This window comes from Aulonocara sp. 'chitande type north' Nkhata Bay, linkage group LG19, assembly GCF_057382095.1.
Source record: "Aulonocara sp. 'chitande type north' Nkhata Bay isolate Kocher_YH1m ecotype deep benthic linkage group LG19, A_spYH_male_GT1.1, whole genome shotgun sequence".
Classification (NCBI taxonomy): Eukaryota; Metazoa; Chordata; class Actinopteri; order Cichliformes; family Cichlidae; genus Aulonocara; species Aulonocara sp. 'chitande type north' Nkhata Bay.
In genome coordinates this window covers 17,943,252-17,967,914 of record NC_141362.1, presented here as the reverse complement: position 1 = coordinate 17,967,914, position 24,663 = coordinate 17,943,252, and the positions used below count along the sequence as shown (strand labels likewise).

At 40.4% G+C, this 24,663-nt stretch overlaps 1 protein-coding gene across 1 annotated transcript in view; it reads right to left on the bottom strand.

The window, feature by feature from the left end:
• Nucleotides 1–24,663, bottom strand: part of babam2 (BRISC and BRCA1 A complex member 2) — a 123,071-nt gene that overhangs the window by 23,801 nt on the left and 74,607 nt on the right. Inside the window, exon 7 of the mRNA XM_086275533.1 lies at nucleotides 11,160–11,269. Coding sequence (XP_086131659.1) covers nucleotides 11,160–11,269 — 110 coding nt within the window. The remainder of the gene's footprint in view (nucleotides 1–11,159; nucleotides 11,270–24,663) is intronic.

Sequence of the window (24,663 nt, the reverse complement as noted above, 5' to 3'; positions counted from 1 at the left end):
AATGGAAATGATTCTGCGATCATCCACCACAGGTATTTTGTGTTGCTAAATTCACCAGTGCTTTCCTTCTTCCTCAGGATGTAGATTCTGTCACTCCTATTATTGTAATATATCATATATATGGACCTAGCTGCATACCTGTTGGCCAATAAAGATTGTTTTATGTGACAAATTTTCCATGACCCTGACAAGAAATGTTAAAAATCGATATAAAATTGATATTCAGGGCATGTGGATAACAAAGCCTTCAGTTAAAAGATGAAAAAAATGGCAGTTCTCTCTGCAGAAATCATTCTATACTTAATGTGAGACTTATTCTAAGGAACCTTCAAGGAGAACACATTCTGCCTCTGTTTATTCCTTCATATGTACATTGTTGCAGTGGTGGATACTATATGTAGGGCTCTCCTGCTTGTCAGGACAAGAAGACTAAAATTTTATTCCAGAATAAATTAATCTGCCTCCCTATAAATTCATGTAGCATCTTCACATATAACAACCACTTGTAACACATTTCTGGGCATGCATGGGTGCGTGAATACAGGTTTGAGCCTGGACTTTTACCCCACTGTGAAAGTAAAGTGTGCGGAGCAATACTGAGCCATCATTATAAGATGACAGAAATAAGTATGACTGCTGGACTGAATTTTTAAACCTAGCGTTGTCTCCTCAACTTTTTTGTCTCCGTCTGTGAAAAACTCCACTGTGTGTGGGAATGGCAGGTGAAGAGCAGAGAAGAGACACTGAGATATTTTACATGCACGCACGCGCACACACATACAAAAGGACTGTATAGTAGAACTGTAGGTCTAAGATAACCAAAGACAACCATAAAGCTAGGAAATGTCTTTTGCACATGGGTTAAGGTTAGGCATTCTGGAAGGTTGATAACCACCTCTGCTGCCCTGTCAGTGATGCTGCAAGGAGACAACAGGACAACTGACATACCGGTATGTACAAGCAATCCCTGACAGCTCCAAACATTAACTCTGACAGAGTTTTTTTTTCTACTCCTGATCTGTATGATGTCATAGCCCTCGCTATTTTACTCCCTTGTTTGTTTAGGATGTTTAACCTTTATGTTTAGGACCAAAGAGGGGTGTTCCTTAAAGCGGGAGGAGCTAAAACACCTTATTTTAGATGGAGCATGAACTCAGAGACAACTAAAAGATAAATTTTAAAAGTGTGAGTCATGAAAATCTACTCTCACAGAGTCCAAGAACAACAATATGCTGCTGGAAATGAGCATAATAAGTAGAATTTAATTTGACTGTTTATAAAACCAGCATACACCCACCTGACGCACTTAATCTCAGTGACCATACTACTGCGTTTACTCGTTAATATTCTGTTTCGCTGGGATGCTTGAATCTCGCATTTCTAGGCCTGATCATACCATGACCTCCATTACAACACAAGTCATTAAAGACATGATTTGGCTTGACAACAGATTCTGTGTAAAGACGCCTCCAAAGCTTACTTTTTTTTCCTTTGCGCGCTCTAAATGTCTACATCTATTTAACACTTAACAGCTACTTTAAACGAGTAGGGAGGAAAAAGCATAAGAGCCACAAAGCGTGACACCATGCTTTTCACAGTATATTTTCTTCTAGGCTTCCCTTAAAACATTATATAACAAATGAAGACTGAATCTTAACCAGGTGCATCTCTGAACCTACAGAATAACAGTGTTTTTACTTCTCATAATCAATAATTTCTACAGAAAAAGAAGCAAAACGGTCCTCATCAGAGACAGGAGCCGATGCAACAGTCTCACACTGTACATTATCGGTAAAAATGTGGGTGTCGGTCGGGGTATTTCAACATTTTTTTTTCTCCCATTGCTGCTCTGTAAGGCAGAGAACATTACACTGATGGACACGGGAAGAAAAGGTAACAGGGAGAGCAAGAAAGAGAGAGGAAGAGGGAATAGACGAAGAGGTATAACACTGTAGCTCAGGGGGCTTACGAGTTTGCGTTCACGGAACTCAGATCTGAGCCCCTGCTGAAGGAGAGTAAAAGTGAGATATCAAACAACTCAGGAGTGATGTGAGAGAAGAGTAGAGAGATGGAGGAAAGAGAAAATGAGAGAGGGAAAGAGCTCTCCGTTTTCCTGTGTTGTGTGTGTGTGTTGTGTTTTTTTTTTTTCCTCTTTTCCTCGCTGTGTTTCAGTCGAGCGAGGGACGACCTTGCTGGGTAGAGCACAGCGCTTCTCTCTCTTTTAAGTCCCACTCACTCTCTCGGTTCCCTTTGAGGATCAGCCAGAGGGATCAGCAGAGGAGAGAGAGTGATAGAAAAGCGGAGAAAGATGGAGAGAAAAGAGACAAGCGGCAGACATGTGAAAACCGGGAGGAGGGGTGGGTACAGAGACATACGACGGAGGAGACAAGAGTTAAGAAGTTGAGAAAGTAAATTAAGAAATACATGGACAGGACAGCTATGAAGAGAGTGATAAAATGTTGTAATGCAAGCAGGCAGGTACAGAAAGCTTCAAACGTCTGGACACTGAATGGATGTAATTGCCTGAAATCCAGTGGTACCAGAACCAAAGCTGAAATGAGCTGAAGTTGTCCACAGCTGCTTCGCTTCCCACTTTTTAAGTAACTTTAACATTGATTTAAATTCTATTTGAGGTATTCCACGTTTGTAGGCGCCCTTAAATCAATTGTTAATTCAGGATTTTAAAGAGTCTGCAATATTTTTATTGCGACATTCTTTGTGACAAATAACGGACTCCAAGATTTCTGCTACAGTTCTAGTTGGAGAGGCCCTGCAGCTTGCAGCTGATACCCAGCGGAAATAGTTTTTCCATTTAACAAAAGTCACGTTTTTGATACTATTCATAGCCAGCATATTCAGCAGATGTCTTGAAGTGTATAAAATTACTTAATTATCTCTCATTTTGTCTTTATTGGTAGTGGCAGGGTCCTGCCTTGCCATGCTGGTTTCAGACTCTGAACAACAATGCAGTGTGTAATCCTGTGCATCTCATCTTGTTTGCTTTCTTTGCACCATATCAAAGCTATATGAAGTTGCCACTAATTCAACGGAACATCCTATTGCCACCGCTTTACATTTAAAGCATTCAGCTGGAAAAATAGCAGCTTCAGTCAGCTGCCTGTGTCACCAAAGGATGTGCTCAGGCACCGCGTTGCATTTTGGCAGCACTCAAAATCGGATTCAAAATCAATGTAGTAATGCATGAAAAACTGAAGAAAATGGGATTGCAGCATAAGACTATGGGCTGGGCTGCAGGTGCGTGTCTTTACTGTGTGTAAAATGTGAGCTGTTACACAGTCGGTGTGGACTGATTAAAACACAAAGATATCTGCTGAGCCGCGTAAGAGATGCATGACTGAGAAATAAAACTGAAATGCCTTCTGCGTAGGAGAGTAATGGAACAAGAAGAAGCAGCAGCCACACTGGGCTGTCAGATAAGAAGTTACAAACGACAGCGCGACTACCCGCTTCACCGTGTCCTGCTTTAGTTGAAAACTGCAGGTGCTGTGTGCAAAATGAAGTGAGATCACAGGCTGGGAAGTTTCTTGGCTTACTGTATTCACAATGTGAATTAGCATGGTGAATGGCCCACATTTCAAAACTGCCAAGAGGATCACTTTGCTGCCATCCTGCAACAGTCGCATTCACGGTAAAGAAGTCATTTCTTGAAGATGTTGATAATTCCATTAATTCTAATTGAGGAAAGATTTGACGAAAATAAGCATTTAAGATTATACTTAAGAGAATTTATTTAGTTTTACAAACGATATAGATTATTTCAATACAGTCTCGAAAGGTAATATATTGAAGAATCTACTTTTTAAAAAAAGGGTACAACAAACAAGACAGTAGTTAATACATCTAAATAATTAAATTATTGTACTGTAACAACATTTTGGAAATGTTTTTTTTTAAAGCATTAATTATAACAAAGACTGTTTAAAACCAGAACCTCACAATGAAACAGACTGATCAGTGAACATCTATCATGTCTATCATATCTATCTATTACTTTTACTCTATTTCCTTGGATTATTTCTCAAAACACTGAACTGTCTGCTCAGTTCAGCTATGGTTCCCCCGCTGCTCTGCACAGCCTGGTTCTCCCCCTCTCTCAACGGGCTCAACATCTGCGACCCCTTCAGCCCTGCAGTAATTATTCCTCTTTTCTAAGTACAGTCCTCTCTATATGTATCTATCAATCACATCTAGCTAGCTCTGGCTCATGTTAAAGCAGCCTTATGTCGAAATGGGTGTGAACAATACAGGTTGCAACATTAACATTAATTCTTTTGGGGTCAAAATGACTCCCTCAGTTGTTCTAGGCAACAGTGGCTGTATTTGTTTTTCTTTTGAGAACTAGAATTTACTATAAGATAAAATTATGAAATATGATTCTGACAGAATAGCATGATTTTTTAAAATATCAATAGGTTAAAATTTAAATGGCAAAAAAGATTCAAATGAGGTCGCATTTACCTCTGAACTGAGAAATATAATTAGTTCATCCTGGGGTACTGAAATTCCTGCAAAATATTCCTGATACCATTTTATGAGACTGGGATGGAAATCAAGTCCTAGTGACATTTGACCACCAGGTTCTGGAGGATAAGTGAAAGTTTAGTTTTAAGACAACCCCTCAAGGTCTCTTCAAGACCTCTGACTTCCTAATTTTCTATAAATCCAACTGAGTGCGGCAGATTTGAAGAAATTCCCACAAGATGTTCAAAAGCATTTATGAAAAGGTGATGAATGTGAGGTCTAAGAGACCTTTGAACAACAAATGGATATTTGGGATCTCTTCACGACTTAGGGACCGATATGAGATCACAATATCTCTGACTACCAGATTTTAATCAGCTCATCATTGAGTGAATGCCTTCAAATTTAAAGAAATTTTCCTCCAGCTGTTCAAGAGATATACTGGGTTCAAAAAGATGAGAAAGACTGACAAAGGCACGACCTGATAACAGAATGCCTCCGGCCACAGCTGTCGCCAGCACAGAGACATAAAATTCATGAGATGATTAAAAGATAGAATGACAGAAAGACTGCAGACATAAAGAAGCCTGGAACATTTTGACACTGAATTGATGTAGTTGATATGACACCCTGTACCAACACTGAAGCTGAGCCAGTCTGTGTACTTGTCAGCTGCTACATTCACCATTTGATAAAATTAGGACTGATTTAAACAATTTCCAAATCGGCTTTGATGTGAATTTTATCTTGGCATTATAAGATATCGCGAACATTTGTGGCAGCTTGGATTAATGCAGAACCTCTTGAACGTTGCTGTCCATCAAATGCTTCCTAGAAAACCACAGAAATGTGCGGGCACAATGATTTTTCCTCTTCACTGGAGCAGATGCAGAGATAATGGGCAGCTACACATGACCAAAGACTAACAAGGGTCAGAGAGGACATGGAGAGAAACTAACAAGGGTAACAGATCTGCATAATAACACGTACAGCAAATAGGCTGGCTCTCACACATCTGCATGCTAAATTAAGTAGCATCCAGGATGAGTGCAACACAAATGCACTGATACACAAACTCGTACACACGTACAGTTGGTTGTCTTCAAACAACGGTGAAGAAGACATTTTCGCCCTGGGTCATGAATTAACACACTCCCACACAGCTGACAAAAAAGGTGCACAAAACCATGTAGCAGAGCATATTCATGGATGGCCTTGATATGCATATGTGCAAATATCTCAAGACAAAGAGGCAGCATTAAGTTGTGGAAGAGGGATGATAAATGAGAGTTTGGCTTTATGCGGTACTGTTAAGCCTCGGCATTTTATCTCGCAAGCAGGGTTTGTTTTATAGCATCTTTATCTACCACCCTACTGTTGTGCCGACAACAGCCCTTCTCCATCCCCCCTGTGCCAGAACTCCCCACTTTATGCTTCCCATCCTTCTGCCTTTAGCCACCTCCTGTCTGCTCTCCTCATGCAACTGGCAGAGGAGGAGAGCCTCCAACAGCACTGCAACAGCTTCAGTCTGGTCTGGAGGGAGCGGAAAGGTCAGTTTTTCTCTCACACGCAGGGCTTGATCATAAACAGGCAGACATATGCAACAGAAACGATTTGAACAACACAACAGCACTCCTGATGAAAGCCTCTTCAACCAAGTGGATTTTCTGTGTAGAGGAGTGTCAATCAAAACAAAAATCCTTTTAAAAACAAGGTGATTGAATCTGGTCAGGAACACAGAGGAATTAAAAAGACTTGCGTATCTGTTCAGTGCTTCATCGACTGTATAAAATCATTAATCAACCACTATGAAAGAGTACTTCATCAAGGTTAGGGTAGTTCTTTCTTTGCAAAGATGTTGCTCTCTCTATTATTGCTTGCATACAGACTAGTGGTACATTAAAAAAAATAACCAGAATTCAGAGTAATCACCTTTATCCAGTAAAACATTTCTATCCTGATGCCAGTGGTCTCTTCCACAGTGACAATATCTTTTTATGATAAGGAAAAAGTTACATGAATCACATGCTGTGGCCTTCAAAGTCACCAAATCTCGACTCAACTGAACAACTGTGGGAGTTTTAGGGCTAAAGACAGTGTTTTCCATCACCAAAACAATAAAATGAGGAAACATCTTTGGAACAATGGTGTTCACCCCTCCTGTGGAGTAAAAGATTAGATAATCAATGCCAAAGTGCACTGAAGCCCTTTGTATGACATATGGTGGCCCAACAGTTTATTCAAGTATACATGCAACATTTCTGCTTTAAAATAAATACACTATGGGTGTTTTTTGCTACGTCTGCATCTAAATTGGTACAGTTACAATTGAGAATTTCAAAGAAAACATATTTAATTTCTAACAGTTTCAATTTGCCCATTGTGAATGTAGTACAGCTCATAATATCGACAGCTATTTACACTGATTGCTATACATACGTTTTTAGTCATTTGTAAACTTTCATCTACCAACCTACAAATCATAAGCCTAAATAGCATTTTTTAGGTCCCACAATTTAATCCTTAACATTAACATCAATAGTTAATAAGGGGCTTTTAATTGTAAATACAGAAATGAGGATGGACATGACTGAAAAGGCAAGGCAATACTTTTCCTCAAGGCTATTAATGGCCACAGCAGTTATGTCAATCGCGGTTCTTTGAATGAAATGTTCTGAAATATTCTCCTCCTTCTGCCATCCACAGCACTCTGTCTTTTACCCTCAGTTAATGGTGCAGAATGGCAAAGGTGGCCAATGTTTAAAAGTTAAACCCTGTTGTGGTTGTTAAAATGTACGTGTAAAGTCTGTACTTTATGATTGAGCGATTGTTACAGTGTAAACACATTTATAAAAATGGCAAAGGTTCAAGAATCCCCATCGATCACGTAGTTTCTGTATACAAATGCACACGTTTTATTTCAAGTAAATATTTCAACTAGTCACCATATAGAGATGAATCTTGGTACCCCATTTAATTTGTAGGACAGTTTCCTCCAGCTTGAACTAGGGAGGGGTTCAGAAAAAAACATACATACACTACAATCATTATTATTATTAATAATTATTATTATAAAATATTGACGTCTTTGAGGGCGTAACTGTATGTAACTCTAAATGTAACTAAATGTAAACTAAATGTAACGAAATGTAACTCTATAGAGTTACATTTCACGTGCTGAGTTCATTGTATTTGTACCAGAGTCATTGTATGTAATATGATCAAGTACCTGAGTCATTGTATGTAATGTGATCAGTAAGTTATGACTATGCAGCCGATATGACAAAAGGAGCACAGCAAAGGACACCTTTGGTTGTGCGCTGCTCTTTTTAGCATACTGGAAAACGGAGTGTCAACATGTATTGTCTTTAGTGACTGAGTTACAAAGTGAAAGAAAAGCAGTCTTCTAGCATGAGAAGGAGAATGTGTAAAAGTGAAATTGAAAGCACTAAAAGTATGTCTGTGTAGGTTCTCAGTCATCCAGTCATGGCAATCTAAGGACGTTGTGGGGAACACACCCCATCACATCAAAAACTCCACTGACTTCACCAACAAGGTCCAGAAGCTTACACTGGATCTAAATGAAACAATCGTGTCCTTTCATGTGGTTTCATTCTTCGCTTGCATACCTACAACTGAGGCAGTGGAGACTGTCAGAAAACAACTACAGCAAGACAGCTCCTTATAAAACAGAACCAGTCTTACCCTCGATCGGATCTGCACACTGTTCTGATCTGCCTTACCGCTACATAATTCAAATAAAACAAGGGTTTCTACAGACAAAAACATGGATGTGCCACGGGCTCCCCAGTGTCACCCACTGTAGCCAATCTTTACTTGGTGGAAGTGCAAAGTAAGGCTCTTGGGTCTTTTGAAGGGACAGCACCTAGCCACTGGTACAGATATGTGGATGACACCTGGGTCAAAATCAAAACCCAAGAAGTAGAAGCCTCCACTTTGAAGTTTACCCCAAGCCAACACGCACACATTTATCTCTTTGACTCTCACCACTCTCAAACACAAACTTGGAATAATCGGGAAAGAGGAGTGAAAGAAGCCATCTATGTCCACTGTGAACATGGAATCCTTGAACAGAGGGAGCAGCTTATGACTAGGGATGGGTACCGGTGTCCGGTGCCATGATGGCACTGGTTCTGACATAAACGGTAGTAACCAGACCGAAAAGCAGCGCACATTTCGGTGCTTTATTTCGGTGCTTTTTTTCCCTGAGCTGTGATACACTTCTAGCCAATCACCCATCACGTTTCCGAGGATAGTAGGCGGGCCCAGGTACGTACGCTCTTTTAGAGCAGAGCTACAGATTAAAAATGTCCAGGGCGAAGCGGTCAAAAGTCTGGCTGTACTTCACAGCAAAATATGCAAACTCAGCAGCCTGCAACAAGTGCTTTAAGCTGATACTGTGATACTGTCAAAGGAGGTAACACCAAGAATCCGATGAAACAGCTGGCGACGCATAGCGTTTTTTTTAAAAGCCCAGAAATGCGCCGTATTTGATAGCTTGCTGTGAGACCTCACACCGAGCACATCTACTGCGGGTGGGTTGCCTGTTATGCAACATCCCCCAAAAACACGAAGAGGAGAGTCCTGGCCCCTAGCCCTGCCAGTGTAGCAGAAATGATGACGGATGATGATGGCAGCAGCAGCCGTTCTTTTCTGCGTGAGTAGCTTAATGTTGTTCGTGTATAATTTACGTTGAGTAGGCTAACCACGTTATTAAATTAATGCATGTAAGGTGAACTAGCAAACATCATCATAGCTACATGCGGCTGTCCTCTTGTTTGATGGCAGATACTCCCTTCACCCTGGCCAAAAAGGCTAAAATGACCAAAGAAAAAGAGGGAAACAGCTAAACATGAGAGGTTTTTGGACAAAGTTTGTGTTTTTTACATTGTTTAAGCACTGCTTCCAGCCAAGAGTGATACCATATATGCCCCATAGCTGCAGAAAAGGCTAACATTGTTATCTTTTTACAAAAAACAGCTGAACATGAGAGGTTTTTGGACCAATTTTGTGTTCTCCATTCTTTAAGCACCGGTTTGAGCACCGTTTGAGCACCGGCACCGTTTCAAAAGTACCGATTTGGCACCGGTATCGGATAAAACCTAAACGATACCCATCCCTACTTATGACACTGACTGTCTGCCATCTCCAATCCAGTTTTGAGATCCCTTCACAGGTGCCTTAACGCCCACTCACATCTCATGTCAGTTGATCTCAATGGCTCACATGATAGGGTGCGGCAAGGTCTGACAATGGTTTCACCTGAAACCTCTGCTGTTAATGACCCATACCTTGGCTCGTGTGATGAGGCACATGAACAATAATGGGTCAGCAGCCCTATTAAGAGACAACTCCCACTAGGGCTTAAATACCTGGGACTCTCCACCATTTGGTCTTAGAAGCTTCTCAGATGGTGAGAGGCCTTCAAGAAACTGACACAAGTCCAGTTGCTTTTCTTTCCAAGATCTTTAAAGCACCAAAAGGAAAGGTACAATTTAATAATAGCAGATAAAGAAACTAAAGGGCAGAACAAGACAGAGAAGCCACAGATGAGAGTGGAAAAAAAAACATGTTGAGACAAGAGAACGAGAGACAGAGAGAGAGAGAGAGAGAGAGAGGAAAAGAAAGAAAGGGCAAGAGCGAGAACGGGTGGTGGTGGCGGCGGTGGTGATGGGGGAGGGAGCAGAGGCCTCTTAACCTGGTGCGACGGGGCGTGTGCTTGTAAATAAACATCAGCTCGAGATTATTCTGAGCACGGAAACCCAGACTGTGGGGCCCTGAGGTCAGAATGGGCCCATACCTGGCTCGCTCTCTCTCTCTCTCTCATTCACACACACGCGCACACACACACACACACAGATCTACATCCACACTTACACAGAGATTGTGTTCTGAGCAAAGCCCGGGCACTCAAATACATGAAAACAGACATATATTTGAGATATGAAGACCCACATACATGCATGCATGCATCCAAACACACACACAAACACGCATCTGCACAAACACACACACCCAAATAGAAAGTGACAAATGCACACAAACACATACACTGAATCTAGCAAGACAAAAAAAAAGTTAAACAAAGAAGCCCACTGCAGCGATACCCACACAGTGCCCACAGACTCAGAAAACATTCGAGCGCAGGCGCACACACACACACACATGCACACACACACTCGCACAGTTAACACTCCAGATGTCTGCAGACATCCAGTCATCCCTCAGCTCAGACTCCGTGTGTCATCAATCTCATTTTTTTTTAGTTCTTCTCTTATTGTTTTTGAAAAAGCGTCTGATGAGTCCAGACACTGGGATGTATGACTATTCACAGTGACATAATAAGTCGCTAGATTCACAGCACACTGACTCGAATCCAGAGATTATCTCCTGCATCTGCAGAGCTGGGCCACATCACCTTTAGCTGTGCGCTGCTTTTAAAAGTTAGTTACTGAAAAACTTTTTACTTTAAAGTCTCCACTGGAAGCACTAGAAACACATAAGTCAGTGGCAAGAGTTGTTTTTGGTCGATTGTTTGTTGAGAAAGTTGATTTTTAGAGTGAAATTAAGGTAAATGTTTTTTAATTTCCCCTCCTGATCTTGCCATCACTATGAACACACATTATATATGGCCATACATGGTAAGTGTCACTTACTGTTCGATGCTGGGGGACAGGTACAGTTTAGGAAAGACTTGGGTTGCCTCAGCATCCTCAAAGCTCACTGAGAGAAGGGCCACATCTTCTCCAGGGTCCAGTGCTGTGTCCTTAGATAGAAGAAGCCAGATTGGTTTAGTAAATAAACAAACAATAAATAAAAAAATAAAATATGGACTATGAAGGCATTCAGAGTTATTAAAACACATGAACTAATCAGATCATTAAAGTCAGTCAGAGATTAAATGAAACTTGTGCCATAGTCTCGAATTCAGATGGTAAACTGGTCGAGGTTCTCATCAATCAAAGATGGCTAACCAAATCATTATTCTCCAGTTGCTATGTACTTTTAAAAGAAAAAGTACAACATCAACAATGTTAAAGAAGAAATTAATTATTTTTTGCAGCAGGAGGAGCAAACGGAAATAAAGACAACCCAAATGAACAAAAACCACCTGGTGTTAGCACAACTTTGGACTTATCCAAATATTCCTCTATGGAGAAAAAACCGTGAGACGTTTGCTTCCCTTAACATGTTACCTAAATTCATGGTAATGATATCACCAACCCAATCATTGTTTCTGGTCAAGCATGGCCACCTCTGATAAACGCATGCCCTGATGGCTCGTCTCCCCGAACAGGACAACGAGCTTCACTGTACCACAAACACTGCTCAAAACTTAAAGAACAAAAATGTCAAATGTCAGCATTCAGTTCCAAATAAATTGAAGCAAAAGGTGTCAAAGAAGTTGCCAATGTGACTGATATTTGTTTAAACATGTGTTTAAAAAAGTGGGGGGTACACCTAAAGATAATTATATTTCTTTTAATATTTGATTTGGCAAGAGTTTATAAAACTCTTCTTGTCTTAATATATACCGTATATATTTCTCTTGTTTTTACTGGCACCTGATAGCATCAGACAGGCCACAATCACAATATAACTACCTGGTACCTGCCAACTACCAGGAGTTGGACCGGTAAAACGTGTGTGGAACAATGAGATGAGATGCCGCTTTAACAATGAGGAGAACCTTGCCACAGCTGTCAAAAAGTCTTGAGTGGAACTTGCCACAAATAAATAAAAAGATAAAATAAAAATAAAGTCCAATGGAAACTTTATCTGGCAAGTTTACCACAACTATGAGGCACGTATATAATTGAAAAATGGCCATAATTTCCCCAATTTACCTGTTTTTTTAATACATATATAGCACATCCAACAATGGATGAAATGATTTCTTAGGATATGATGGAAATGTTAGCTTGTGCTTTTGTGCGTGAGTATAGCCTTGAACACCTGCTAGCATATCTGCAGACTCCTACGCCTTTTCTTTACAGGAAGCTCTCGTCACTCTAATAGCAGACACACTTCCATTTTAATCAATACATCTGCCACCGTTCATACGATAACCTTGTCGCTTTTGTTGCATCGCATGTACACATACAAGTAGCTAAACAGAAAATAACACTACATCTACCTCAAACCACTTGAGTTATTTATAACATGTGCAGTGTCAAATTTCCAAAAGGAAGCAAGTGACGGATTTGATAAGAGGTTCGAAAGAGTTCAGATTGAGAAGCAAACAGTTCCCTGTTTTGGATGATACATTTCACAACAATTGCACAAGCCTCAAAAATATCAAAGTAGATGGAAAGGCGAGGAGGGAAGACACCAGAAGAAACATCTGTTTTGTTTCATGCCACATTAACTTCAACAGCTGCACCATGAGGCTGAGCTGATGACTGGGAGCACCAATCAAATCATGTGTGAGATGGATGCAGAGGCCACCCGGAGCTGCTCGCTGCAAACCTCATCCATCTCTCTGAGGTTCTAATTTCTCATTCTGTGATGTTTTTCCTAGAGCATGGCTACTTCCCGAGCACTGTCATTAGTGCAATTCCACATCAAACACCATTCTCGACTCCCTATCTCTCTCCATGAAGGCTCAGCAGCGTTAATCAAATGTCTTACAGATGGTTTGAACTCATCCATTTGTTATAATCGCTGCCCGCCGTGGTGAGAGGAAATCTAACCACCATACATGATGGACAGAGGCGCAGTGCAACCAGTTTGCAGCAAAGCAGCCTCTAATGTAATCAAGCTTATTAAATAATCACGCACGCTTTGGTGTGCTAATAACAAAACCAAAAATGACCTCTGGTTTGAGAAAAATAAACTCCTTCACTGAACATTTTCTCCTTAAGTGGAGTGGAATTAATTTCTCACCATGTAATCGAATGATTTTTAATCATTTGCTTAATTAAAGAAAAAAAAAACAATCGAATTAATCAAAAACAATAAAATCAATAATAAATAATTACAGCCTCGAGAGTAAGAAAAATGTCAGAGGACCAAAAGGCAAAGAAAAGGCAAATAAAATAAAAAGGGCTATTAATGCAGCTCTTTACTCTGCAGTACATTTATATAGTAACACATGTATTTATTGGTCACTACAATGGCTTAAGCTACACTGACTGTCACGCAGTGTGTTGTCGCAGCAGATACATTAGGGGGTAAAGACATAAAACGTCGAAAGGAGGCAGAGAAAGACGACAGGGTGTGTGGCATCCAAACGTGTTGCCTGATGGAATCAGCTCACATCAATATAGTGTGCATCAGTAAACAAGAGCTGCTCTCTGTCTCTCAGCAGCGCTCGCGGCTTCTGCCGCTGACAATATGGGACAGATAGGAACAGGCGTGGAGATGTGGGGCTGGGGTGGGCGTGGGGTTTGGGAAAAGATTGTTTTGCTCCAGTTTGTAGCTGTCAAGTCCCGTTCTCATCTTTAAAGGTGATTTAATGGATGCTTCCTTCGGACTGGGAGAGAGTAAACAGACGGATGAGAACCAACAGGAAGGTGGAGAGGGCTAGGAGGGGAGCATGGGCCAGCTCTGCATGGGCTGCAGTGGACCATCCCTCGATTCGGTCAGACCAAGGGCGCCGTTGAAGGGAGAGCCTTTTTGCGGAATGAATCAGACTGATCTCGTCCCAGAAGACAGCGAGGAGCTGTCACAAGTCATATTGCATCAGTGAAACAAACAAACTAAAGGCAGACCCTTTAACTTTTAGCTATTGCCATTCTAAATTAATGTGCTGTGCAAAAGAACTGGACTACACAGATAAAAATAGTTGTTTTGTCTTGTTTAGGTAAGTATAACTGCACATCAAACTTTTGCGTGATTATTTTACAACCTCACTTTTGTTTGTAAAACTGAAAAGTAAGTAGTGTCATCCAAGTCTGATCCAAGTTTAAACTTTTCCTCCAAGACTAAGAGTCTCAATGCTTCCTAGTAGCTATGTGACGCCGTTTTTAAGTCTTGACAAAGGCCCGAATATCAGAATCACATATGCCTCTACCATGTATAGAGATTTACTTGTTTCCCATTATCATGTAGTGGACAACTGCTTCCTAACCTGGGGTTTGTCTCGTAGCTGAGAGTTGAACAACTTGCTCTCAACTTCGTGTCATTGTTGCACCAGTAAACAATGACATGAAGTTGAGAGATTGGTGAATCTCATCACCACAGGTTGATGAACTTTATTGACAAGCCATGGTTTTTTTTGTTGCCACATTACATCTTACATAGGTCCTCTCCTGGCCAAATACTGGGCTTTGGAGGCTGACAACCAATAGTAAGAATGATTAGGATACATATGGTAAAGTCCAAGGGTCTTCTAAGTAAAAGTGTGTTTTACTTTCATTTCAAAAAATTGGATACATCATTAACTAAATAAGGAAAAGGTCTTTTTGTAAAAACACTGGAATGGGGAAGTGGGTTTTCCTTTGTGGTTGGATAAAACCTGTCTTTTGGGAGATTTGGAGACAAAAACTTATATATGCAGTAAAAACACTGCTATGAGTGCGCCCCGTTATAGGTGAAGTGGATAAGATTGATCATCATTGCAACGGATACTTTACCCCACCGAAGCATAAAACACAGCTCACAAGGAAGCTGGCTAACATCAAAAAGAGCACTAAAGCATTGACCTAGCAAAACTCCCCAAATCCCAGAATTTTAAGCAATGGAACAAGCTCAAAAACCCCTAGTTGCAGAGTTCTCCTCTGCAACAGACAAGACTAAATGAATCCAAACCAAGTGAAATCAATCAAGCCAAAGCAAATGTCTTCATGTCATAATCTAGACAATCTTAATTTAGTATGGATGTTATCATCATAAGTCATCAAATATGTTTTTAGTGAAGGAATCCACAAATTCGATAGACTTCTACTCTACTCTACTCTACTCACTGCCTGGCAATCGGTGAGAGTTAAGAACCAATTGATTAATCGTGCAACTTAAACTAAATTGCGGCTGACTGAGAGGTTAAACATTTGGATAACTTAGAGAAAAAAGATGTCAGATCTTGCTGTCTTTGTGAGTGAATGCTGCTTGTGGGGAAGATGCTATTTTTGACTCTTAGAACTGTCCAAGTATTGCAAACCGACAACAGTGTAACCTAATTTTTTCTTTTTTTAATCTCCACTTTCATGATCCCTGAAGTCCCATGAGCTGTAGATTCAAGTACCCAGACTCCTGAGTATTAAAAGATATAAAAAAAATTTCAAGAGTACGGAGAGAGAGACAAAGATGTTTATCTAAAGCTTGAACTTGAACTCAAATTTCATGATGCAATTTTCTGGGGAAAAAAAGTTTGTTCTTAAGTGGGGTGTTTAAAGTAAATTAAAGCGTAGAGAGGCAATACAAATGATTTACTTGACAGCTGGTTTTGGTTATGGAATACACAGAAGGGATGTGCTTGCAGTGCAGTGGTAATTTAAAAACTCCTTTCTTCTCTCAAAACTATCCCAATGAGAACAAAAGTTGACCTTTTAACCTGCTTGCCTTGAAACCATTACTTAAATTAAAACAGAAGAGCATTTCCCTCTGTAATGAAATAAAAGGCCCCAAATGGCCATTAATGTTTCTCCCTTTTAACCAAATACACTTGAGGGCAGCTGCTGCTTGCTTATGTAAAGAGTTAGTTGAGAAGAAACAAAAAAAGCCTTTCCTCCACAAGCCACAGGCAGAACCTTAATGAAGAGGCTTCTTCATCAGTAAGTAATGAGCACTGAAATGGCCTCACTCTGAGGACTGCAAGACAGGGAGGGCATCCTGCAGCAGTTGCAGTTCTACGTTGTGCCCAGTATTTACTACGTGCCCTCAGAGAATATGACTCAAGAGCTCAAGGACTAGTTTTAAGAAAGAGGGTGAAGAGCACGTACATTTGTGTGGACATCAAGGTTAGAGGGTGCCTCCAAGTCAAGCTCTTTCACGTGGCCACAACTACACATCTTCCATGCTCGTTACTCTTTCAGACATAAATGCATACACAAACGCGCTTTTCCTTGTGTCCGTCCTTGTGCTCCCCGATGCCCTGGCCTCTGGCATCTCCTCTGTGTCGCATGTGACAGGTTGGAAATGTGACAGCTGTCCTTATGCCAGACCAAGTCTGACCAAAGTCACACACACAAACACACTCATCCGCGAATGCTGCACAGGGGCTCAACTGCAGGGCTCAAACGGAGGAGGTAAGGGCACTTTGTCCATCTTCTTCGCCCAACTTTAAATGTCATGCCCAACGTAATGGGCCGGCTTGACTGACAGCAGGGTTGTTGTGTGAGGACGTGTCCAGCTTCTAGGCTTTGAGTGCCCCTGTAGACATGCTGGACACAGTGCTTCATCCCTGTACACAGTGTTGAGCAAAAGTATTGAACCGCCCCTTATTTATTTATTTATATTTTGCTAGGAGAATGGGAAATAGGTGCAGTGACTTATTGAATTATCTGCAAACATACATGAAAATACAATATTAAGCAAAAACAGAGTTGGAGCAATTTAAGGAGCTCAAAGAGATTAATATTTGGTATAGCTACCAAACTCTCTTAGGCAAACTTTATTGTAATTTCTTTAGGTTTTTTTCAGGAACTTCTCTCCAGGATTCTTGAAGGAGATTCAAAGTTCTTCTTGGGATTGTTGGCTGCCTTTTATTTCACTTTCTGTAAAGATTATGCCAGACTGCTTCAATAATGTTGAATTCCGAGGTTTGGGGAGGCCAATCCATGAACTAGTGTTCTATTGTGTGTGTGTTTTTTTCTGTTATCCAGGTATGCTTTTACTGCACTGATAATTTATTAGGGATGATAGTGATGCAAAAAAAATGAAGCCATTGCCAATCAGACACTTTCCAGATGGAATTACACGGTGGATCTAAGTCTGCCTGTATTATTCTGCATTCGTAATTCATTAATAATTCCATCAATTTAACTTTCTTTTACAAATGGCAGTAGGCACTCACTATTGTACCTCTCTTCTGACCTTCTGTTGACAATGGTTTCAACCAAAATTTTGAAATTTTGATTCATCATTTCATAATACCCGTTGCCACTGACTTTCAGCATAATTCTTATGTTATTTGTCATAATACAGCCTACGTTTCCTTTGCTTATAAATCTGTTCTTGGGAGCCACATTTCCACTGAGCCCATTTCTGATGAGGCTTCGTTGAACAGTAGATACATTTTTCTTTGCTTTTTTTAAAGACTTCCAGATACTGTTTATTAACTTAATTTGTCCTCCACTTGTCCAATTTTGTCAAATGGTTCATTGAAATATGCCAAATTTTTAGCCAAGAGTTTTTAGGAGTTACCTTGTTGGCAGACAGACAGTCTTTGGCATTTTTCATAGATTCAACAAAAGAAATTGGATCAAATTTTATATCTGCTATAGGTAAACGGTTCTGCATACTGATTGCTTTTGATATGGTGTTTTTATGCTTCGTTTTTTTTAATGCTAGGGCAGGACAGAGGTGTGGTAAGTCCCAAGTTTGACTCCACCGTCTGCGTGGAGTTTACAGTTCAAAGACATGCAATTAGTGGGGTAAGGTTAACTGGTTATTCTAAATTGCCCATAGGTGTGAGTGTGGATGGTTTCTCTCTCTGTGTTTGTCCAGGGTGTACCCTGAACCTCTCGACCTATGGTAGCGGAGATAAGCTCTAGCTACCCTAACTCTGACAAGGATAAGCAGGATTTTAGAGAAAAGTGTCATCCAAGTACTAAAGTTTAATAGGTCTGTTAAGAGGCATGTATTTTACCAAAAAAACAGTCCAGAAAGAAAAGAAAAAAGTCCATTCTTAATAACGCGACATGAAATATTGCTGTTTTGTCCCAAATATTTCTTTCAGTAACCAGTGTTAATGTTGTGAACATGCATGTTTTAACCCAAACCTCAGTCAGTTCCTGAAGTAATTTTGGTTGCCCAAACCTAACCAAAAGGCGAATGAAAGCTAAATTAAACAGAAAATGAACACATAGTTCAACTAAATGCAAATGCTCAAAGGAGCAGCAAGTGGTTGAGTCTTGTGATTTATGTGTCAATTTTTCAGATACAATAGTTTACTTTCAGCATTCAATATTGCTGTGGTCAGAGCATAAAGACACAGATGCTAAAGGTCACATCATGCTCATCTTTTAGACACCAGTATCTTTGTACTAAGCAGTAGTACTTCATGCCCCCGAGACGAGAATAGTTTAAAAAAAAAAAAAAAAAAAAAAAAGAGTTCACTCTAATGTGGGAGTCACTCCACACTGACTTTCATACAGGATTGTCATACTGGTTTCTATCAAGGTAGTTGTCTTACATTGCTGCCAATTATATCTTCATATTGGTCATACTATGCTCCTGAATGCTGCGCTGTAAGTTTGAGTGTGTGAGAAAAACGCTAGCACTAAATAATGAATCCAAATGAAAAGAAACACAAGAAAAACAGAGTGTTGGAAAGCATGTCCTTATTCGGGAGTTATTATTTCCTTATCTTTGGTGGAAATTGCTTTCATTCTACAGCAAATACATTTCATTGTGCTCTTTTAAGAAGTGTTGAGAGCCATCAATGTCAAGCAATTTCAGCAAAACAGAAACAAAATGCACTGACCAGCATAACATGTTAAATAATAGTTGGAGTCCTTCAGCAGAATGTAATGAATGAATGCCTGACATACTGTGTTATGTGTTTGTGTCAGGCTTTTCATACGTTTGACAGCAACTTACGTCATCACTCCTCGAGGGAGCAAATCACAGGGTCAAGGTGGTAGCTGCCAAAATGTCTCTTTGCATGACATGAAATGTTCTGATTGAGAAAGAGAGTTGAGGATATTGTTCCTAATGATGTGGTGCTGCTGTCTGTACTGCAGGCACCATGATGATCCCACTCCCTCCACCTCAGCAACAGAGCATGCAAGAGAAAGCACTAAAGTGGCATGTCCAAGAAGGCCTAACGTTCCCTTGGAAAATCTCATCTGTTTTAGGCCATTTTCAAACCCTCCATTTCAAAAAGCACTCATGTCATTCAGTAACTCAGGCAGGTAGATAATTAACCAGGCAACCTTGTGTCACTGCATAGCTTTACCTCGTGCCAGGGCTCAATTTTGATGTGAGGACAATAGTCGGAAGATTACAGAACACACATGCTCCACCTGGAACCAACTTGGTAAAACAGCACCCAAACACACCTAAACATTTCTCTGTTGCCACAGTCACAAAGGCTCTGTGCACGGGGTGTGTTTGCAACCTGAAGAATATGAGCGTGCCTCTTAGTGTGTGGAGACTGTTAGTATGAAGGGTGCGGTCACAAATTGTAATCTGCCCAGTAGTACTTGCCAGTACATTTTATAACAAATCAGCGAGTACCAGCAGAAAAAAAAAACCCCAAACAATCCTCAGAATGTATTCTGTCAATTTAAGCTGTGTCGATATTAATAAGTTGTCATTGCTGATTATAAAAATCAACAGAAACTTGGACTTTTAAAAACCACGTTTCATTACAGAAAAGGGCAAGCACTTAAAAAACAAACAAAAAAACTAATTTATTACCATCAGCTGGCTAAAATAAGTTCAACAATTCCATACCAACAGCGCCAAAGTGGAAAAAACATGTTGCCTTCCTGAGTAGAAAGATGTTCACAGGCAGTCAGCCTCAGTAAATTATTAGCAGGTTATTGGTTGAAGCATCCATCTATCATTTATACACACAAAAATACAGTGAACTGTGCTACATATAAATATATTGAATTTATAAACAAGGGACCAGCCTTTTAGTACTAGAAACTGCCTGTTTTCCTAAAGTGGCTCGCTTATAGTCCAAGTGATGCAGTTTGCGCAGACTTAATGTCTAATATTTTTATTTTTGCCTTTTTAAATTTACTGGGATTCATAAACAATCCCAGTAAAATTCATGGCAAAATAGACGTGGACATTTTGGCCTGGATATTCAGTGGCTACTCCAGAAGTGCTATAAAGAGTGTCCCAAAAGCAAAGTCAGTAGTTGATGAGGTCCTAGATTTAACATAGTCTTATAAACATCTTCAAAGCATAGGATGACCAAAATCTGCATGTACTGTACATTTCTGGGCCATCAGGTGAGTGTTTAGGGCAAATGCCAGCCAGACAGTCACTGTATTTCGTTGCCTTGCTGTATTTCCCTGTACTTGTTGTCTGTCTCCACTGCTCATATAAAAGGCCAAATGTGGTTTAGTTTCGGCTATATGGCTGAGATTTTCAGTTACTGTGGTATTGTCATGGCTCGGCTGTGTGGCAGGCAGGATGAGGACCCAAATTGCAAACTCACAGACACGGGGGATAAACTCAAAATGCAGCTTTATTGCTGACAGGTGATAAACAATAACGATGATACAAAAGCAATGCAAAACTACACTAAACTGGGAAAAGCTAAAGTAATATATACCGGAAGACACGGGGAGAACCACACACGGCATGAGGGAGAACGCGACGCCGAACAGAGGGGGACTCAGACAGAAATACACAGAGGGTAAACGAGGAAAGTGGGCACACACGGGGAACACAGGTGATACTGATAATCATAACGAGACAGGGCGGGGTGAACTGAACATGACATGTACAGGCACAGAGGTTCAGACAGGAGGAGAGAGAGCACGGGGAAAACAGACATAACGGGCTGGGGAAACATGGAATAAAACATAAGGAGAGACGAGGGCTCACAGATACACAGAGGGGCACACAGGGGGTAAAAGCCATGAAGGGAAAACACTTAGGGAACAACACAACAGGGCAACTCAGAAAACATGGCCTAAATAAGGAACGAAATACAAAAATACAAGGAACTAAGAATACTGGGCCCACATGGCCCAGGACCATGACAGGTATTCATTCTGGCCTTTCTTTAAATCACTTTAATCCCATGACAATAACAAACAAAAGCAGCAGGCAGTCACTTTTGACAACTACTTGACACGTTACTGGATGAAACATCTATCATCACATCTAAACACCCTCAAATCTATGAACAAAATGACTTGTTGTTCACCAAAGGACGGCAGTTAGTTGAAACCAGATTATTAAGTGTCTAGAGAGAGAGAGAGAGAGAGAGAGACGTGATCCAAATGTTGTCAGAAGTAAGTTCCTCGTAAGAAACCTGCCTGGATGACCACTTAGTCGCCACTATTTAAAATAAGTCTTAAAAATGCAAAATCTTAGTCAAAAGTGCAAAAGGCCAAACAGTGTTGTGGTTTCAGTTATGGTGGTATTCATCATGGCTTTTTATTAAGTCTGTTTAATCCCATAATTATCATAAACGCAGCTGAAAAAACATCACAAGCACATCATGTTACAAAAGAATTAACCAATGATGTCCCCACCCCAAAAGAAAGAAAACACAGCATCACCTATTACTGACTCATAATTATATGATAAACTTAAGGATGTGCGCGACTACTCGACCAGACCTTACTATACCTTAACTGGCTCCTGTCGAGGCTGTATTTCAGCCAGGTGTGTCCGACTGCGAGGAGGCCCAGGGTAGACCCAGGGCACGGTGGAGAGATTACATCTACCAACTGACCTGGGAACGCCTTGGTGTTTCTCTTTCAGATGGAGAGGGGTGTGATTTTTGTCAGTTTGAAGGATAACGTGCAATTTTCATAATGCACAATGTGAGGAGCTGAATAGTTAAGCGGCATGATTCTTATAGAAGAATATGACTAATGGTTTCGAATGCCTTTGTTCAGAGAGTCATTGACATTAAACGGTTGTCAAATTTAACTTGAAATCTGAGTTAGTTTTAGACTAGTGGGTTCATCTCATTTTTTTCCCTTGTATAGTTGACTAATAAATTAGATCCCTAGATCAATACTTCCACCAGAGTACCATGGATGAAATACGACTTAATATTACAACCAGTATGGTCAACAGTGCAGTCAAGACTCCAAAACATTATATGTATGCATCTACGTGGCACCAAGTGCTCTCTTTCTATCTTCTTCTATCTTCTGTACTCATTAAAAATCTTTGCCTTTTCCAGAGGTGATAACTGGCACATGGCCAATAGTTTTGCCACTGAGACACTTGAGCTCTGACACACAAGTCATATGTGTGGCTGTGGCCAAGTGTTACCGATAGCGTGTCACTGATAACATGTCACTGCAATGATCTGGCCTACATTGAAGCGGGGGCTCAAAGCCACAAGGGTGACTCAAGTCACATGTGGACAAACACACGGCTGTGTTTCTAGGAATCCGTGAATGCATATAGTATGTTCACAATGACAACACAATACAGAGTGATCTATAGGCCAGCTGCCACCGTACTACATGGTGATGGTATTTTGTGGTATACCAAATTTTTAACAAAAAAACATCATCTACTTGGACTAGAGTTGTGTCACAATAATGCAGTTGGTTATTGTGACATTTTCTAGGGCTGACAATTCTAATTGCATTAATAGTGCTTCACTGACAGTGTTGCTTCACTGCACCATTAATTAATGAGTTTATTCAGATTTTTGTGATCATTCAAACCACTGCAGCTCCCCATGCTCATTTAAAGCCAATGGGAATTTTGGCCTAAATAACCATCAAGTTATAAAATTGTTAGTTCCCGACAAAATGTTATTTCTTTGTGACAGAAAACACAGCCTTTAGTAAACTGCAGTTCATGGCAATTATACTGGTGACATAGCAAAAAAATGCAGAAAGACAAAAAAGAAATTCATTTTTCTTTTCACTTGCAATGCATTATTGATATTTATCAATTTAAAGTTAGAATTTTTTTATAGTTTGACCCAGTGAACCAACCTTACTGTATGTGTTCAATCTCATTACATCCATATTCAAGCTGGATTAATTCGCAAAAAAAAGAAAAAGAAAAAGAAAAAGGAACACTTCGTTCTGCTGCTACTTCATATGAAAAGCACTGAGCTGGTAGAAAGAGTGGTGTAAACAACATGCGGGTGACTTCCAGACATGTGAGTGGAGATGAAATGTCAGACCTTTTCAGAAAGGTGATGGTGTTGTCATGATGGCGTATGAAAGTGGAGGACAAGCCTGTTGTAGAAAGGAAACACTTGCCTTTTAACATGTTAATATTGTGAAGTGCTTCATGCCAACTAAATCCATGATCTTTTTTATGGTGCATAAACGGAAACACGGAGTGAATGCAAACTAATTCCACATCTAAATATGGCTTTTGTTGGTCTTTAAAGGTGATGTGACTCTGAAAGCACTCGTATGTTGTTTCAACACTCCTTGGCAATCAACTCATCCTAATGCCATTTCTCTTCTTAGGGTGTCAAATGTTGTCATTCTGTCTGATACTGTGGCATTGCATAGATATGCAAAGTAAAGGGGTTTATTTTAACCCAAACCACAATCTTTTCTGCTGGTTACTCTCAACTCTGGAAATTATGTCACCACCTCTCCTCTACCAGCCCCGTTTGAGGCCTTCATACATCTGCAAATGGGGCTGTTACATGTGAAAGGCCAGTGCAACTGCAGCCAAAGCATCTGAGCACTGACGCTAAAGGACACCTTGTGAGTAATGGGGAGACGTAGGAGGCATCTGAAAAAGCTCCACTATACAGCACGTCGGGATGAAAACGTGTTGGCCTCTTTACATCATTAACCTTCGTGTTGGAAAATGACACTTTACCAGTTTGTTTAAAAGTAACTCCAAGGGGTCGTTTACAAGCGGCCATATGCAAGAAATTGGCAGCGAGCCCATCTCACCAACCGCTTTGAGCTACCAACAGTATCTCATGGCATGGGAGTGAGAACAGGCTGCCTCTGTTGCCTCTGTCTGCGAAGTGCTTGATTTATATTGGCAGTTTTGTCTGTCTCCAGTCATTATTAACAGAAGTCTCAATTTTATAAAATGTGGTCACATTCGATGCCTCTTGTGGTTTTTAAACAAGGCTTGCTAACATGAGCTAAATTATACCCAACCTCACATGGACTACAGAAAATACTTTTTGATCAAAGCTGCATGAAAACAACTGTTGTCAACAACTGTTGACAATCCCATTCATCTTTACTGCCTGGGTCACACAGCTGTAATGTTTGCAAAGTTTGAGCTAAAAGAGACCAAAACATCTGGGATATTCTCACTGTGCCTCACCTTAGGAACGTTAACATGTGACATTATAGAGCTTATTAGCACATTTATAACAGCCTTGCAAATTGGATTATTGGAAAATAA